This window comes from Rhagoletis pomonella, unplaced genomic scaffold (assembly GCF_013731165.1).
Source record: "Rhagoletis pomonella isolate Grant_MI unplaced genomic scaffold, Rhpom_1.0 Rhpom_scaffold_00003, whole genome shotgun sequence".
Lineage (NCBI taxonomy): Eukaryota > Metazoa > Arthropoda > Insecta > Diptera > Tephritidae > Rhagoletis > Rhagoletis pomonella.
Window position 1 is genome coordinate 79,063,332 of NW_023458557.1, and position 19,607 is coordinate 79,082,938.

Consider the following 19,607-nt stretch of genomic DNA (forward strand, 5'->3'; position numbering starts at 1 on the left):
AGGTGGTAACCCTCCTACATGTATTTTCGAAATGAAGCCGTTTCAAAACCATTTCAATTGATTCCCATGTTGAAAAAAATCAATTAACTTATTAAGTAATTTAACTTCTTAAGCAAGTGTCAATCCTCTTCAAGCACCTAAAAAATATATTAACGGTTTTAACTAAAGTTTTCTTTAGTTTGACACCGATATTTTAATGTTTCAAATAACTTTTTACAATTTAATTAAATTCGACTTCTCTATTACAAATATTCTCACAAAACTTCGCAACGAGACGAACCCTTTGACGCTCGTACTTTATTATTTATATTTAAATACATTCGTCTTTTCAAACAGGTGGCAGCCCTCTTCAAATTATAGATATGAGCTTTCTTCTCGCCGAGACGAACCGCTGGACATCCATATTTTAATATTTCACATAACTTGTCTATAATTAAATTAAATTCGACTTTTCAAACAGTTGGCAACCCTCTTCAAAATAAAGCTATACTCTTTCTTCTCACTGAGACCAACCATTTTACACCGATATTTTAATATTTCATATAACTTGTGTATCATTTGAATTAATTAAACTTTTCAAAGAGGTGGCAACGCTCTTTAAAATATAGCTATACAACTTCTAATCACCGACCGAAACCTTTGACACTCGTATTTAAATATTTCAGAAAACCTGTGTATAATTTAATTTAATTTGACTTTTCAAACAGCCGGCAACGCTCTTCAAAATATATGTAGCTACGCAGCTTCTTCTCGTCGATATGCGTGTTTCCACAATCGATGTCTATAAGTTCCCAACAAAATTTCCTCTCCAAATTCCTATCTTCCATTCCTCTATACCCTATTTTCACTTTCCACTTAACTCACCTGCACATCGGTTAAGTTTCCAATATGCTCCTTAAGTTCGGTAGGCATTTCCTTAGGCAGCTCTTTTATATTATCAAAGAATTGTGGCTGCCAATTGAAGATCTTATTTAACTTTAAGAAAATGCAGGGACGTCCATTCTGATAACCATAGGCATTTTGCTGTGAGCATGGACCAAAACTATTTACATCGACAACACAAACTTGATTGGCATTACGTGTCTGATTGAATTGGCAGATTTTTTTCTGGCCAGTGCTGCGGTATTCTGACGAGAGAATGATGATAAAATTTATTAAATAAAAAATTTATTTTTAGCAAAACTCACTCTCCAGAAATTGATCAATCAGTCCTTGCCAATAGCGTCCTTCCTCTGGCTTCTTTGTGTCGAATTGTATTACCGAACCACGTTCGGTCTCGTCACTCAGTGGACGAAAACCTAAACCGGGATTTGTGCCAATCAGTGATCCTTCCAATTTCCAAGTCGGTTCTTTGTCGCTCAACGAGGCGAATAGGCCCTGCATGCAGATTGCAAACATAGCTGCGAGTACTATGTAGAAAATGGTGTAGAAAAGCATCAATTGACCTGCAAGAAGAGGGTGAGAATATTATTGTAGGCTTGGAAAATAATTAGTTTATTATATTTTTCGTTGAAAATGAAATATACATATGTAGGTAACTTAAATTTGCTAAATTTGACTAAAGCGAATAGTAAAGATCACTCTGTTTGTTTAGTTAACAAAACCTTCAAGGCTGTTGGTATCGAATTCAGATTTGCAATTTCGAAAGCTATTGGCAATTACTTTGATCCGAGCTTTTATTGTTGAAGTAACAGAGACATACGCGCTTTGACACACCCGTTTTCATCACCGACCGTGGCTTTAATTCAAATTACAGCACAAGCCGCAGGGCTTCTTTGGAACATTAATTACTCCGTGGTTTATTAGAGTGGCGCTAATTCAGGTGAGAGTGATAACGCTACTATCGATGGATATTACAGAAGTTATGCCGATAAATATATCGTTAAATTACTGATAAAAATGTTGATAAATTGTCGATAGTTATATCGTAAAATTATCGATCATTATTTCGGTTATTTATCAGCAGTGATACCTTAAAATAATCGATAATTGTATCGATAAAGGATGTAGTGCTTAAGCAATTTGCATATCCAAACCGATATTGGTAAGAATTTAGTGTAGGTATTAAATACACGAAAAAATATTTAATAAATGTATCGATGATTATTACAGAAACTATGCCGATAAATATAACGTGAAATTATTGATAAAAATATCTACAAATTATCTATAGGAATAACGGAAGTTATACTATATATCGATATTTTATCAGTAGTGATATCGTAAATTAAACGGATAGTGTATCAATAAATTATGAGCGAACAATGTTTCGTAGAAATGGTATAGAATTCTTGAAAATCAATATTTTTCGATTGAAAAACTTTATTTCTGTTCAGGAGGCTTTCAGTTATAATACCAAATGGTTTATTTAACCACCCTAGGATACATACAAAAAAAAAAAAATGCTCGTTGAAATTAGTGAGATACAAGTTGGCATTAAAAAAACGTGGCAAACCTCAACGAAATAATAATAAATAAATATGTATGTATTCTAAAAAAATATATTTCATTTGATATCAACATAAAGTTATTTTAGTGAAAATTTGTAAAATCGAAAATATGTGGCAACCTAACACAAATTTCTTAGGGGATAATAGTTACTATGTAGGCAAAGTATTGTTTAAGAACTTTCTTTTAGTATCCATAAACAGTAGTATGTTATATAATTTTCTAAACAAAAAATTAATAAATATACCATGGAAAATAGATGGCAACCCTATTGAAAAGTATTTTTGCTTGTCTGCTACCAACAGGCACACACTTTTTATAAGAATTTCAGAATTAATTTTCGACTTTGGGAGAATGATGAGTATATTTCGGAGCTACGGTCAATCGGAAGGGTGTGAATTAGGGTGGTCCAAAAACAGTAAAGTCGGAATTGTAATGCTCTCACCGTCTAGGATTGTTGTATGTCGAAAAAAGTATACACCTATTTTTGTAAAGTAAAATAGTAAAAAAGTTGTTGTGTAGAAGTTGTTTTTTCCCATACAAAAGTACATGGAAAACTTTGGGCGCCGTGAGCGAACTCTAAATATTTTTTGATTTCAAAAAAATAGGGGTATATATTTTTCGGTATAGAACATTCATAGGGGGTGTCATCATACAAATTCGGACTTTACTTTTTCCCCCCAAATGCATTTTTGGACCACCCTAATGTGAATTCTCAATTTGTTACACACATTGCTGGAAGGCAAGACTATAGTTAAGGTGTTTGATGTTATAAGCTCAATATAATTTTTTTCGCATTTATAAATTGAATATTGAAAAAAAAAAAAATATTTTTGAAGTGCTTCCATATATATTGTGTATATTTGTGGCCATTCAGTTCAATAACCATCATTACCAATAACAATTTACATTGAAGCCTTAATTCAGCATTTTCTCGTATTTTGCATTTATACTTTTCGTTTTAATTTCAACCCAACTGTGTAATTTCTCAAATGGACATACGTCGAAGCAAGTTTTACTACAAAGCAAAAGTGAGGTGTTTACTTCGAGATGAAATGCGCACTATTCATAACACTTGGCAGTTTGTTTGACATATTTTATGAAGGCGCAATTGAAGGGAATGCAGTAGAATGTTAATAAATAATGTAATGCTCAGACGTGCCAATGTACAATGCATACATACATACATACATATGTATATGTATATGATATCACTTGAATGTGGTTGTACGAGTACTTATGAAAATATAAGCATATAAATATGTATAAGCAAAACTAGTGAGAAAAGTCACGGGATTGTGCTCATTTTCATATGCAAATATTTAAAAGACAAAAAAAAAAAACAGAAAATAAATTACGTAGACAACTTAGCATGTGCGTTGGCGTATACGTAACTAAAATTTCCGGCGCATGTGGTTTAAAGCTGTAACCATTCCACATATCGTTCTATGATTTTCGTTATTAGTTGCTCATTTACACATTCTATATTAGCAAAGTTGAGCTATCCAGTTGGATGATAGGAATTATTATTTGTGAAAAATCGCACAATTGAACTTCATTGTCATTTGAATGGAAACTATTTATGTATCTTTTAAAGTCCAAAAAAAGAGGCGCAAGGTTGATTTTCAAGCGAGCGCCTTGTGTTTGGTTGGCGGAGGGGGGAAATATAAAAAAGATGGCTAAAAATACATAAGTGCTGATAAATACTTGGCTTTCAATATATGAAGGTACGATAGAAGAATGTTGTATGTGTAAACACGTGCTTACAACTACCCTGTAGGGAAAATCTCTAGTTCTGAACTGGGGCGCTTCTAGTACATTTAGACCCAGTACTGGTTCCCGATAAATCTCTTTTGCATGCAAGCAACTGGCGAATTTAACATGGCGATGTCCTAGAAAGTGTCAACTGCCGCCCGCTGCATCCCTTTTTCGATAGTTCCGAACTAGTCCTAAATTCTATAGTTCCGAACCAGTTCTGAAATCGACAGACGAAAGAAAAAAGTATCATGATTTTTCAATCTTTTCTGTTCTTCCGTGTTTGCGATTTCAAGTTATTTTGGAAGAAATGTGTTTTCAATTTGAAATTAAATTTGTTGTCATGATTGTAAGAAATGTACGTTTAGCTGAGTTTGCAGAGGTGCTCGCTGTTATTTCTTAAATTCCAGGCGGTCCCAAGATGTTGAAATGTTAACACAAATTTTAGTTTTGTACTACCGAGCTATGAAAAAGCATCTGCGAAGCACAGAATAGAAGCGTATTTGAACGAAAACGCCGCTGAACACACATCTATGTAAAGTAAACAAGCCCCCCGCTGCATTCCTTATTCGATAGTTCCGAACTGGTTCTAAATTCGACAAATAAGATCTAGTTCGTTCTGCATCCGTTTTTCTATAGTTCCGAACCATTTCTAAATTCGTCACTTTAGATATAGATTTCTAGTGAAAAAGACTGAAGAAAAATAGTTTCTTAAAAGTACCACTTTTCGCCGATTTTGGACTGGTGGGGATCTAGTTCCTATCGCTCTAGTTCCTTTTTGGCGATAAAGACCTAGTACGGAACTAGAAATTTGATTCACTAGTCCGCGGTTTCCCTGCAGGGTATGTACATATTTACATATATGCATACAGAAACACATACTCAAGATAAGTAAGTATATTGCTACTACTTGAAATACATTTCCACTTAAACAGGTAAGTAAATAAATGCTTATTAATAAAAACGGGTATTTTTTACAATTGTGTGCAATCTTTCTTTCTACCCTGTGCTGGCAAGATGTTAATTAGGAAAGTACATAAATTACATATCGTCTAGTAAAAATAGCAATATTGAGGCGTTGGCAACAAACGTGCTGTAAATATCAATAGGCACTTTACATGCATATGTACATTAGGGCGGAGTAATTTGTTCGGAGAAAAGTTTTCAAAGAAAATTCCAATTCTAGGATTAATTCTAATCAAAAATGGCGAACAAACTATATACCAAAAAATTGCGTTTGACGCTCCCAATTTTCAAAAGAAAAAGCAGTATATAGCAACTTTTTTGTTAGAAATTTATTTTTCATTGTATCAAAAAATTTTGTATATAATTTTCTATTTTATCGGTTTTATGAAGTAGTTTCTTAAATATGAAGAAAACACAAAATTTTGTAAATTTCATTCGGAAAAAATTATAACAGACAGATATTTCTCTTAAAAACTGGGAGGGTGAAACATAATTTTCGGTATATAGTTTGCTCACCACTTTTGCCTAGAATGGAACGTAGAATTTGAATATTCCATACACTTTTTTCGAAATTAAATTGCTCCGCCCTTATGTACATACATTAGGCATATAGCTTGTTTTAAATTATACATACATACATATCTATGAGTACAGGATGAGGAGCAATGAAAAACTAAAGAAAATACATATTGTTTTTGTTAAAATTTGGTACAAAATATTTCCGCAGGGAACTCCGATAAAGAAAAAAATGTACCCTTTATTTGTACTGAAAGAAAAACATATATGTAACTGCGATCAAAAATTTCTTTCTAAATTTTTATTTTTTTTTATTTTTAACCGCCTTCAAAATAGGAGGAGGATCCCATCTCTAACGTCAACGAGTAAAGGAAATTACATTGAAACACTTTCACCATGTTCATAGTACTAAGATTTGTTTGAGATAAAGTATATAGGGAGGGTAAGATATAGTAGATACAGGGGTTTTTTTTTAGTACTTCCAATAAGATAAATTCCATACCAAGTACAACAAGACAAAGAATCTTTATTTTAACAGCACTGCGGCCTATACTTTTAAAAATCGAACTTCATATTAGAAGACACATACATATTTGCCCTACAATTAGTGAGACTCTCCTCGGTACTCTCAAAAGTCTTCGCTGGCGTGTTGAATAGGGGGTGAATTAGGAATTAAGGAATGCGATTATTTTTGAGACAAAATAATTTTGCTATTGTTTTATTGCTATTTTGTGTGGCATTTTGGCAATACCGAGAATTGTAAAATATTTTAAATTTTTCTCTCATGTATTTCATAATACCTGCATATTTTTGGCAGTGAATTTATAGGAAAAATTGTAGTACAAGTACATTTGCATATAACAACAATTAAACGTTATTTATGTGCAAATACGGTCATTTTGATATCCATCTACATTTATGCAAGTATTTCTCAACAGTTGAAATACCATAAACAACAAACAAACCAAACGACACCCGTGCTTGCGAAATTTGGCATTGTTTTTTGTTAAATATCATTAAACACATTTGACTATACGAAAATTTCCTAAGCAACATGCCGGCACCTACAGTTCTTTCTTAATTTACTATTAAATAATTTTCTAACATTTGTCTAATTCTTTTTACCAATCATAAGTTTACTTTCGCTTTTCCCACTCATGCTATTGTTGCGAGCAACATTAATCATCACAACATATCATCTTCGCCACATGTTTCTGCGCAGTATTTGTTTATAAACAACACGCAACGCGCAGCCGGCAGCGCCAAAAACACGTGTTGCTTGCAATCAGCTGTTCGTGTTGTGTTATTAAAATCATATTGTTGTCATTTTTAAAGAAATCATGTAAATTAATGATTTTCCATTCAAATTCTAGTGTATGTAAGTGAGAATTGCATAATAGTGAATGTGCGAAAATATTGAAAAGAAAAGTGAAAGTGTTATAATGTAAAAGAGAAGTAAAGTCTGTGCGAATGAAGTGAATTGCTATACCTACTTATGTACATACGAACACATGTGCTATGTACATTAATTAAGAATCCATGGCTCAGTGGTTTTCTAAAAATAGGAATTTAGTGTTTCCTATGCAATTTAAATGGACAAAAGGTCGATGTGTGTGGACTGGTGTTATACCTATGTATGTATGTATGTATAAGCGCAGGTGAGTTTCTTATTTGTAAAATTATCTTTTAGAACTACTGTTGAGCCCGCCGGCGCACAGTTGTCCGAAACTATAATCTAGAGTAGGGATGGTAGTCCCGGGTTCCCGGTGTTTTTCAGATCCCGAAAATCTTGCGATTTGCTTGTATTAGTCCCAGGATACCGACAAATTTGAAATATCGAATTGATAGTAAGAAATAATTTGTGATTTTTAGAGTGTTATTTTTAAAATGCCGTTTTGACTACAATTAACACAAAGCTTGAAAGTGCATTTTTAAAATTCCAACCTGACACTTTTTTTTTTAAGAGGATTAAAAGAATGTACTCATAGCAACGCTAATGTAAACGAAACAGAAAGTTTTAAGGAAAAGTTACATAATAATAAAAACAATATCAATATGTAATACGCAATTTTTGCAATTCACTCGAAATTTTGATGGTGTACGAGTCAAACGTACCTCAGATTCGGATTCAACTATAACAATATGGGTACCAAATAAAAGAGATAGCTCTGTAGAATTAAAAATGATTAACTTATTAACATACAAAAGATTAGTTAAACTATAAAGAAGAAAAAATTTTATAAAAAAGTTGAATATTTCTATAGGACTACACGCGTTTTTTCACAAAAATTTAAAGAGGCTATGTGATAGGCACTTAAGTTTACTTCCGTATTTATTCATATATACATATTGTGTAAATTTAATAAAATTCAACAACTTCCAAACGTGCGAGGTAGTAAGAATATGAAAAAAAGTCAAGCTCAATTCTAAATACGCAACAAAAACCGGTTTAATCCGGAATTATTGTGTAACAAATCAGTTGTAAGGGGAATAAATGTGTGCGCTTGTATATTTGTAGGCACATACCTGCTTAAGTATAAGCCAAGCTCAACAAAATTCAATGAATATGCCTTTAAATGTGTAAGATAGGCATGAAATTCTATGCTAAGTAATTACCTTTAATTTTTCCTTAAAAAAAAATGTTGATTAGTGATTTTTTTCTACATACATACAGTATCGGTCATATCTATAGCACGCCATTTCAAAGTGATATTGTGTGCCACTTATGTTTATTTATTTTTAAGAATTTTCAGTTAAAATATAGTTCTTTCTCTAACAAAACCCATATAAAACCAAGTTTAACAATTTGTAGAAAAGTACAAAAAAGTGCAACAAATTTTGATATAAATTTCAAACTTTTTTCTCCGAGGTGTTAGAATTTTTCTGAATACACAGTTTAATAGCACAATCAATTTTAGTCTGATAATGTGCAAGTTTCAAGTGGCTAAAGGTTACCGTTGATTTTTTAGAATTTTTTTCGCCAAAGGTGTTGCGGTTTTCTTCCATATGCAAATAAATTGAGTTTATTCATTATATGGAAGCCAATGCGACAAAAAAAATCTAAAAAATTAACGGTAATTCGTAGCCACTTGACATTTGCACACTATCAGACTAAAATTGCAGGGGCTAAAAAACTGTGTACTTAAAAAAATTCTAACACTTCCGAGAAAAAAGTTTGAAATTTAGGTTAAATTTTGTTTCACTTTTTTGAAGTTTTCTACGAATTGTTTAACTTGGGTATATATGGGGTTTGTCTGGGAATGATCTAAATTTTAATTGAAAATTCTTAAAAATAAATAAATAAACATAAGTGGCACACAATATCACTTTGAAATGACGTGCTATAGATATGACCGATACTGTACATATTTTCAATATGGGGAGAAAACAAATTTTCGTAGAAATGGTATATAATTCTCGAAAATAAATAGTTCTCTGGTTCTCTTCATTAGACTTCCAATAATAATACCCAATTGTTTATTTAACCAATTTTAAATTCTAAAAATTTTTATTGGCCCCCCATTGCATTTGTACTTACTATGAAAAATGTTTAAATTAACAATTGTGTATTATTATTGGAAGTCTCCTGAAGACAACCAAAGTTTTTTTGATCGAAAAATATTGATTTTCAAGAATTCTATACCATTTCTATGAAAAGTTGTTTTCTTTTCCATATAAAAATACATAGAAAACTTTCGAGTCTTTGAGCGACCTCTAAATACATATTTTTTATTTCAAAATAAAACAAGTAAAGAAGTATAAGTTCAGGCCGAACCGAACTTTATATACCCGGCGTTGATACCAACGTCATTTCAACTTTTTCTATACTACCTTTATATGATAAGCAGGGGTGTTTTTCCCGACTACAAACCTTTTCGATAACATGCTGAGTTAGACTTAATGATCTAATTGAACCGAGTTTGTTAGAAATCGATAAAGTGGTTATCGAGATACACCTTTGTAGTCATAAAGTGGGCGGTGCCATGCTCCATATTTAATAATAATATCTTATTTATTGTTAAGAGATTGTTGTAACTATTAACTTGGAATAAATTAGTGTCCTCAGTTATTGAAATATCGGAGTTTTCGTATTTCTTTCGATCCAATATTTTTTGAAAATACGGTTATACTAAATTTCGTTGCGAAATCTCAATTTTTGCTCGAGTTATCGTGTACACGAACGGACGGACGGACAAAACAGACTTGTCTTAATCGACTTTTTTTCATTCTGGGCATTTATGTATACATTTGTGCATATTTATCTTGATTCGGTTTGGTTGTTTCAAACAACCCTTATGTGAACAAAGTTATAATAACCTTGTGCACAATTGCGCTCGGGTATAACAATAGGGGTACATATGTATATTTTTTCGGTACAAAACAATCTTAGGGGGTGATAGCATTAAAATACCGACTTTATTTTTTTTTCACATGCATTTTCGGACCACCCTAATGTACCGAAAATATGTTATCGAAAGCGTTAATTCTTCCTTGACTTGCACAACACGTGTGTGTAATAAATCCGGTTTGTTGGTACAACCATCAAAGACTCATACTCTCTTTGACAAAATAATAGTTAAACTGCCAACATGGTGCCCAACAAGTTGAATGTTGATTAAATGTTTGTAAATCGATAATCAATTAAATTTGCTTAATTTTAGCAGCAATAGCGAAGAGTGTGCAGGTAGTTTATTTTAGTATACACATTTTAATTATCAACAATTTGTCCATGTTAGATTCGGCGCCTACTCCAGCGAAGAACTAATTCGAATTTATATGAACATTTTTGGACGACGTTTAACCCTCACCTAGAACAACCTAAAATTACTTACACGCAATTGTCAATTTCTTAAAACAACGAAGAAATATTAACACCTCGAACTGACCAAGAAGTACATATGTATGTGCATATGTATACACAAACACATACTTTATCAAGTTCATAAACAAAAGAATGACGTTTACTCATCTACACCCTGCAGGGAAACCGCGGACTAGTGAATCAAATTTCTAGTTCCGTACTAGGTCTTTACCGCCAAAAAGGAACTAGTCCGATAGGAACTAGAACCCCACCAGCCCAAAATCGGCGAATAGTGGTACTTTTAAGAAACTATTTTTTTTCAGTTTTTTTCACTAGAAATCTATATCTAAAGTGACGAATTTAGAAATGGTTCGGAACTATAGAAAAACGGATGCAGAACGAACTAGATCCTATTTGTCGAATTTAGAACTATTTCGGAACTATCGAATAAGGGATGCAGCGGGGGGCTTGTTTACTTTACATACATATGTGTTCGGCGGCTTTTTCGTTCAAATACGCTTCTATTCTGTGCTTCGCAGATGCTTTTTCATAGCTCGGTAGTACAAAACTAAAATTTGTGTTAACATTTCAACATTTTGGGACCGTCTGGAATCTAAGAAATAACCGCGAGCACCTCTGCAAACTCAGCTACAGCTAAAGGTATGTAAACGTACATTTCTTACAGTCATTAAAACAAATTTAATTTCAAATAGAAAATACCTTTCTTCCAAAATAACTTTAAATCGTACACACGAAAGAACCAAAAAGACTGAAAAATCATGATACTTTTTTCTTTCGTCTGTCGATTTTAGAACTGGTTCGGAACTATAGAATTTAGGACTAGTTCAGAACTATCGAAAAAGGGATGCAGCGGGGGGCAATTGACACTTTCTAGGACATCGCCATGTTAAATTCGCCAGTTGCTTGCATGCAAAAGAGATTTATCGCGAATCAGTACTGGGTCTAAATGTACTAGAAGCGCCCCAGTTCAGAACTAGAGATTTTCCCTACAGGGCAAGGAGATACACATGTGCATGGTGTAAGAAATAAGGACTTTAACTCAAGAGAATACTTACATGCCCACATACAAAGGTATATTAAATGTAGGACTCTGACCTCGTTGTATATTTAACGCAAAGGATATAGTTATGTATGTATTTTCCCAGTAATGTGAATAGAAGGTGGAGGCTTAGGAGCGAGAAGTTAGCGGGAAGATAGACCGAAGTAAAAGTATGAGATATGTATGTATGTGTATTTGTTTGCCATGTTGCCCTCAATGACGATATGACACCAATGCAAGAGCGTCTTAGGCGCCAAATTGTCGTTTAAATACTGTTAAATAGTCAGGATGTGGGAATAAACGCAGCTAACATACTCTTTAGTTGAAGAGTGAGAGAAAAAGTAGTGAATGTTGAAAATGAAATCCCTTATTGAAAGTAGATGTGTACATACTTAGCGAATGAGAGTGAATTGTATCTGAGTGGAAAATGTTAAGGAAAAAAAGTAAAACTACGACCCTACTTATAGCTAAATCGACATTTTCTCATTATCAACATTCACATTTATGGTCTTGGCTTCTGTGACCCTTTTTTCGGTTTGTTCTAAGACACATTGAGTAGGTAGTGGCAGCAGGGTTGCAATTTTGATAATATTTTTTTTTCATTGGAAGTGATGCGTGAATTGTCATTTTTGTTTATATTTTACTTTAAAATATAAAATTTTGTTTGTCAGATTACAAAATCTGCTGCTTTTTCCTGTTTACTGTGCCCCGGTATGTTTTTTATCTAGCCTCATCCACATCTAGTCTAGCACTTATGTTGAGCGTCTTATCTATAAATAGAATTGCAGGTAAACCTCCGCCACCGGCCTAAGGAGCATTGAGCTCTCTTTTATCCCAGCGCATGCCCACTCGATGATCTTTAGAAACATCGCCCTAATACTTTAAGGAACTGATCGGTACCTAAAGAAACTAAAGCTGGTTCCGAATAGATCATTTTATCCACCGAAGCCTCTTGAGACAATTTCCCATTAAACATATCTACGGATGAGTAGAAGCTGAACGGTAGAGTTGGATGCGGTGAGTGGGTAAAGTTCGCCGATCTAGGCAGAGGCCTTCTGGTACATAGAGCTGACTTCCGTGGGAATGAATCAGAGCCAACTCCTAGGCACGTCAGAAGGAAATAAGGGTTTACGGAGTTACAGTTAAAATGAGTCTTTATATTCATAACAGAGTTAATATGTGTATCTATTTAATCTAAAATGTCATAAGTTAAAGTTATGTACATTTGGCAACAAGGCGACGCCGACGGCAGTGTGGGTATCAGCTACATATTATTTCTTTAGTTATATGTAAAAGTAGTTTATACTCGTAATTTTTGTGAGTTTTCAATTGCGATACATATCTTTTTAAGTTTAGTAATTTTGAAATCTCCACTTTGCCTGCACACTATAGTAGGGTCTGCGCATTTTCTACATTCTGCTTAGCTAAATTATGTTCTAGACGCTGCCTGCAGTATCCTACTCTAAAATATCCAGAATTTAGGTGGCTAATAAAATAGCCATTTGTCATATTTGTTTTGCAAAATTAGTTAATTTTGCCCATGCAGTTTTATTTTATTGCCATTCAATTTATTATAACAAAAGAGTATAATAAAAATACGATTAAGGTTTTGATTAGCCAAAAAGTTTTTCAACAAATAAGTGAACAACAACTTTTATTAAGTTACAAACAATACTTCCAAGCACTTAGAAGAACATATATATGTATGTTTATGTAATATACAATACCATCTGCTTCTTTTGAAGTACTTTAGGCATATAATTTTATGCATACATCTACATATAAAGCTATATATAGATATGTGGAGGGGCGCACCGTAGGAATATATTTTGGAGCAGGATTTGAACTTCTTAAGATATATCACCAGAAAAAACTGAAAATTCGCTTCAGGTAATATGCTCTTTAAAGAAGAGTTTTAGTATTAATTTTCCTCGATTTCTGGTTTTCGATGGAGATTGTGAATTTTTACGATTGCCTAATTTTTTTAATATTTCGAATGCGAAACGAAAAAAATTAACCGAACTTGTATTTTTATTAAGTAGCTCAATTTGGTGGACGAATTCGAAGTTGGCAAATTAAATCTTCGAACCCTTGGTAAGTACATATCAGTGATACACTCTTTTAGGCTGTAAAGTGTAAAACAACAACAAACACTAAGTGAGTATGCATTGTATAATTTTAGGGCAATGTTTTCATTCGAAGTTAAACTTTTAAGAGCTCTCATGAAACACGAAAAATTCAAATAATATATAGAAAATTTTTTTCCATCAACATTTTTTTAATCAGTTTGCACCTCTCAAGAAAAAAATGCTCGTATAAATATTTATTTCTTCAAGAAAATTTACAATAAAAGCAAAGTGCTTTTTCAAGCAACATCTATATATGTATATAAAACAAAGTCGTGTTAGTTACACCATTTATAACTCAAGAACGGCTGGACCGATTTTTATGATATTTGTTTTTTTAATTTTTCTACCTTCCAAATAGCAGAATAACTATTAAAACAACCGCTAGGTGGCGCTGGAGTCGAGTTATTAGTAAAACCCGTATTTATGGTCCGATTAGCCTCATATTTGAGATGTGTATTGACAATAGGGAAAGCAATACCATTGCAAAAAAAAAGAGCCTCCAGGTGGCGTTGGAGTCGAGTTATTACTAAAAATTGGGATTATGGTCCGATTCGCCTCATATTCAATATATGTATTGATAACAGGAAAAATAATATGTATATGTAACTAAAAATCGTATTTATGCTCGAATTTATTTCATTATCGAAATATATGAATTCAGATGCCGATGGTCCTCTGCAATAACGATGCAACTTAAAATTTAAAAAAATTAAATCCCTTATTACTTTTAAGAGGCCCATGTCTCTAATCCTTGGCTAACCCATGTCTAATCCTAACTAAAGTAAATAGTGGAAGCGTTCAAGGTAAAATTTTTGAACTTGGTACGAAAATATATGAAATCAGTCACATATTCATGGAGAGAAATTGGAGCTATTGGAAAAGGGGCGTGGCATCTCACACTGTATATCTCTGGAAATGTTCATGGTAGAGTACTGGAACTTGGTGTGGAGGTACTATGTATATGAAATGAATCGCATACTCTTGAGGAAAATTTGAGCTATTGTAAAAGCGCGTGGGCCCTCCCACACAATACGAATTTTTAATACTGCATTTCTCTGGAAGTGTTCATGGTACAGCACTGGAACTGGATGCGGAGATATATGAAATCAATCGCATACTCATGAGGAAAAATTTGGACTATTTGAAAAGGGGGCGTGGCACCTACCATACAAGTCGGATTTCATACTGAAATCTTTTTTTTTTTATGATCCGATTTGACGAATATTCAAAACATGTATTGGAAACGGCAAAGGAAGTCCAATTGCAAAAAAGAGATGTGAGGTGATGCTGAGCTTGAGTTATTACTAAAAATCGACAAGTGAGAAAAGGTGCCGTGAATGTCAGACTAAATCGACCTGTTGCACCATTGAGTATATCGAACTCTCGTGTATTTAGGGATGCAAACGATGCATCGTTATTTTTGAAACATCGGGTTGATTTGTGCAGTGGTAAATCTCAAATCAAATCGGCCGCTGTGGTGTAGTGGTAAGCAGTGCGCGCTTTCACTCACCAGCACCTGGGTTCAAGCCCTGGTCAAAGCAACATCGCAAAAAATTTAGAAAAAGGTTTTTCTTAACAGCGGTCGTCCCTCGGCAGGCAATGGCAAACCTCCGAGTGTATTTCTGCCATGAAAAACAGCTTCTCATAAAAATACAATCGCCGTTCGGAGTCGGCGTAAAACTGTAGGTCCCTCTGCTTTGTGTGACAATATCAAGGCGCACGCCACAAGTTGGAGGAGAAACTCGGCCAAACACTAACATATGTGTAAGCGCCAATCTATTATTATTATTATTATTAAATCTCAAACCATTACCTGTCGAAATACCTTAAAAGCCAGATTAATAAAAGCAATTTAATGAAGATTAATTTTTTTAATTGAATTTAATATAGAACCTGACGGCAAAAAAAAATTTTTCACTTAAATTGCTTTCGTGAAACTGGCTTAAGTACCCCCCCGCTTAAGTGCCTAACCCGGTTAAGTAACCAAGATTTTTGGACATCGTGAATTTTTTAATATAATCAGAAGAAAATCCCTCTCTTAAGTACCTCCCCGCTTATTTACCCAACCCGCCTAAGTACCTCAATTTTTCGTGCCCCATTTACAATTTTACTTATAATTTTCCCCTTTTAAGTGTTCTTTTAAAATTCCTTAAAATATTTACGTATTTTCAAATTCAGTAGCAGCGCTACACACCTTCGGTAAAAAAATTCTAAAAAGGCAACGGTAACTTTTAGCCACTTGAAACTTGCACATTATTGCACTAAAATTGAATGGGCTATAAAACTGTATACTCAAAAAACACTTCTCGGAAAAAAGTTTGAAATTATGATGATTTTTTTTAAGTGTTCTACAAAATCTTAAGCTTAGGTTTATATGGTATTTGTTAGGGAATGAACTGCATTTTAATTGATTGCAAAACCTTAAAAATTAATAAATGAACATAAGTGGCAAACAATAACTATGACATTTTAAACAATTTAATTCTTGTAAAAATGATATACCATTGCACTAAATATTTTTTTAATAAAGTTTTTCTTTACTTGTTTATGTGTTTAAAGAATGCCACGATTTTGGTTTTAAACTATGTATACTTCATTAAATGTTGTTATTCAAGATGTAACTACATCAGTAAGTACCCGCATCGAGGTACTTAAGCGGGTTCTTTTAAGTACCCAACCCGCCTAAGTACCTCAAAAAGCTGACATTTTTCGTGAGGTACTTAAGCGGGTTTTACTGTATTTCATCTCAGTCTATGTATGTATATTGTATTTCTGTTGAACAAGGATACGCATCCATTTTGAAATTGCCACCAACTATAAGATAAAGCTTCTAGGGCAAATTCACTATAGATCCGGATCATTGTTGCCGCCGGGGACCTTCTTCATGGACATAACACTTTCGTTAGTTTATTTAAGGCGGCAAACGACCACCAAATAATCTTAATCTTAACCGATGAATTTGCCAATGGAAATCGTGGACTGTTGGAGAAAATGTTGGACCAAAAAGATTAAATTAAAAATCGAATTATGGGCGGGACGAAGTTCGCCGGGTCGGCTAGTAAATAATAAATAAGTTAATAGTAAAAAAAAATATTTTTAAAGCAAGCTTTCTAAATACGAACGAAATCGGTCCATAAATATTAATTTACCAAATACATCGACTCGTGCTTCATCTATCGGCAAACTTTTTTGTGGAGGTACGGTACTTACGTTCTAAATATGAACCAAAACAAATCGGACATACAGAGCAAGTTAAATAAAAGCTTTCAAAATATATCTTCTGATTTCTGATTGAGAGCTGGATTCTAAGCTTTAAGAAACAGTTTGTATATGAGATAATTAGCTTTAGGGGAAGGGTTTGAACCCCAAAACCCACCCCTTGTGTGCGCCAATGCATGTGTGGCACATACATACACACATATCGCACACGATCTTCAAAGGTGACGCAACTCAAAATTACGCGTTTGTCAGAAAATGCGAAAAGCAATTTCTTAGCAAATGCTAATCATATGGGCAAGGAAGACTTTACCTTAGGTTTTTTCAACAAACTATAACAAAAATTTGTTGCAACTTTTGCCGAATGGTAAATAAAAGCTCTGTGTGCATATTTTTAAAATATGCCAAATTTTGAGTTGTGTCACTTTTAAAGATCGTTTACGGTGTACATATATGTAAGTATGTGTAATTAACTTTCACTTTTAATAGCTTTTGTTGCTTGGCATTAACGAAAAACGCTCAATCACTGCCAGCTTTGATTTGGTATTTCCCCTCCCACAACTCAAAATGATGTCATAACGCCTCTATTAAGTCATTTGAATAGAATATAATTTTTTTCTGTTAATGTTTTTCGATTAGGTATAAATTTTGAGATACTTCATCGTTTTTGTAGGTTATGTCGGCGTAATTGCTATCCTTAAACCAAAGGTCTTTTGAGATGCCCATGGGGAAGAACATTTCAATGAGTTCAAACAAATGATTCAATGAAACACTGCCTAATAGGCCACGTCTTCGAAAAAAGGTCCTTTATAAATTTGAAGCCAAGGAATTGGCGAGGGCGAGACATTCGATCATGATTATTTATCCCGATTAGTCGACCTCAGTTTAGTAGCCGATGCATTCTTATATTTAACTTGTTAAAGGTGGAATCTTAGAATGGTTTATATGCTTGTTATGGATGTCGATAATCTTGTCGATATTAATATCAATATCAATGTCGGTATCAATGTTGGCCTAGGTAACTGTAATTGAAGGCCGTCTATGTGATATAGTTATGGTTATGCAAGGTTAGGTCTACAGGCCCCTTGCACCGCAGCCAGACTTGATCTACGGTGCCTCCTATTTCGACTTTGCGAAATCTGCATTGGGTTAACTTCTCTAAGCATGTATTCGTTTAAAAATCTGGCCCTACCATGAGGTAATGTTAGACAGGTGGTAATAAGGCGTTCCATTGATTCCTCTCCACCACAAAATCTGCAAAAGGCTGCATTACAAAGGCTAAGCATAAACAGGAGTTTGTTATAAGCATTTTGACCTGTTAATACTCCACCTAGCATCGTCAGGATTTTTTTCTACTTGGCATGAGCGCTGATTGGGCTTTTCAGTAACTGAAGCAAAGGAAATTCCATAAGTAATGGTATCATCTCTCTAAAATAGCAGGATTTTGCCCACTTGTTAAGATCCAAGGAATGGGGTGGCTGCCCCTTTTTAGCTTCGCGATTCACTTTCTCATTACCATCATAGCCTTCATGACGAAACACCCGCATTAGGTAGTCTCTATTCTCGACCACTCTAGAACACTGAGTGCTCTGTGGCACTCTAAAAGAGTTTTCGATGAGTAGCTACGAGATCTAGAGCTTTAAGCACAGATTGAATGCCCGAAATATCTTTGTTCTGGCATATTGCCGATTTAATAAGGTGTGGACGGTCTCAGGTACGGTAACTAGTTACACCTGGAATATTGTTGCATCTTTGCTTAAAGAAACATACGTTCTTCTACAACACCCGCCCCTGCACCATAAGGTGTTTTAGAACCATATTTAGGGATACAATTTTTGTGAATTGTCGCGTAGCCATTTTGGGTATCTGCTCCAATCTTCACAAGTAGAAAATGCGATCTTGTGGGTCTTCGTAAAGCTGTGGATGGGATCAATTTGATCCGAGAGCATAGTTTTAGCCGAGATAGTTTCTTTGTCTATTAAGAATTCATGGTGTACGAAAAGGCGGCCATGTTAGAATTTACGTTTCCTTTGTATCGGTAGTGCTTGCATTGCTGATTCCTTTTGTATAGCCACATGAAGCGTTGAATGATTGAGTAGAGCTTCCATAGCTGTAGTGGACGTTCGTTTTGGTGCCCCTCTTACAGATAGACGTGCAAGTCATTGGACCTTGCACAGTTTTTTAAAGGCTATTGTTTGAAGGATCTTTTTCAACCATGCGAGTTCTCCATACACTATCATGGGTTTGACAATCCGATTGGTAATGATTTCGTTGTTTTGTTGGTAAACGAGCTGAGATTTGACTCCCAATCGAGTTGGCTATCCATGGTAATGCCTAGATATTTGAGCTCTTATTTTTAGGAATTATGATGGATATATTGTCAGCATAACCTATGGTGTGAGTGCATTGAGGATTTGAACTAGTTCTTCAACCTCCCGGTGGTCATGTTTTTACTACAGTGATACTGAGTTCTTCCGGACCTAGGACCGCCGTTTTAGTTCTCACACATTGTCAACGCATTTGACTATCTAAGGACTTATACCTCTATGGGAGAGTGCCAATTCCATAGATTTGAAGCTTGCATTGTCAAAGGCAGCCTCTATGTCCAAAAATGAGCAGAGGGCTATATATACCCTTTTAAGGAGTGCTGGGAATATGCCGTGTGGCCCTGGAGATTTGTAGGGCTAAAAATATTTTATAAAATCCCTCTATTACT

At 34.2% G+C, this 19,607-nt stretch overlaps 2 protein-coding genes across 4 annotated transcripts in view; one reads left to right on the forward strand and one right to left on the reverse strand.

The window, feature by feature from the left end:
• LOC118735599 (uncharacterized protein KIAA0513) overlaps positions 1-19,607 on the forward strand; it is a 150,451-nt gene that overhangs the window by 18,574 nt on the left and 112,270 nt on the right. The window lies entirely within an intron of this gene.
• Positions 1-19,607, reverse strand: part of LOC118735602 (sodium/potassium-transporting ATPase subunit beta-1) — a 58,705-nt gene that overhangs the window by 2,082 nt on the left and 37,016 nt on the right. The window contains exons 3-4 of the mRNA XM_036465451.1: positions 1,188-1,445; positions 865-1,127 (exon numbers count right to left, since the gene is read on the reverse strand). Coding sequence (XP_036321344.1) covers positions 865-1,127; positions 1,188-1,445 — 521 coding nt within the window. The remainder of the gene's footprint in view (positions 1-864; positions 1,128-1,187; positions 1,446-19,607) is intronic.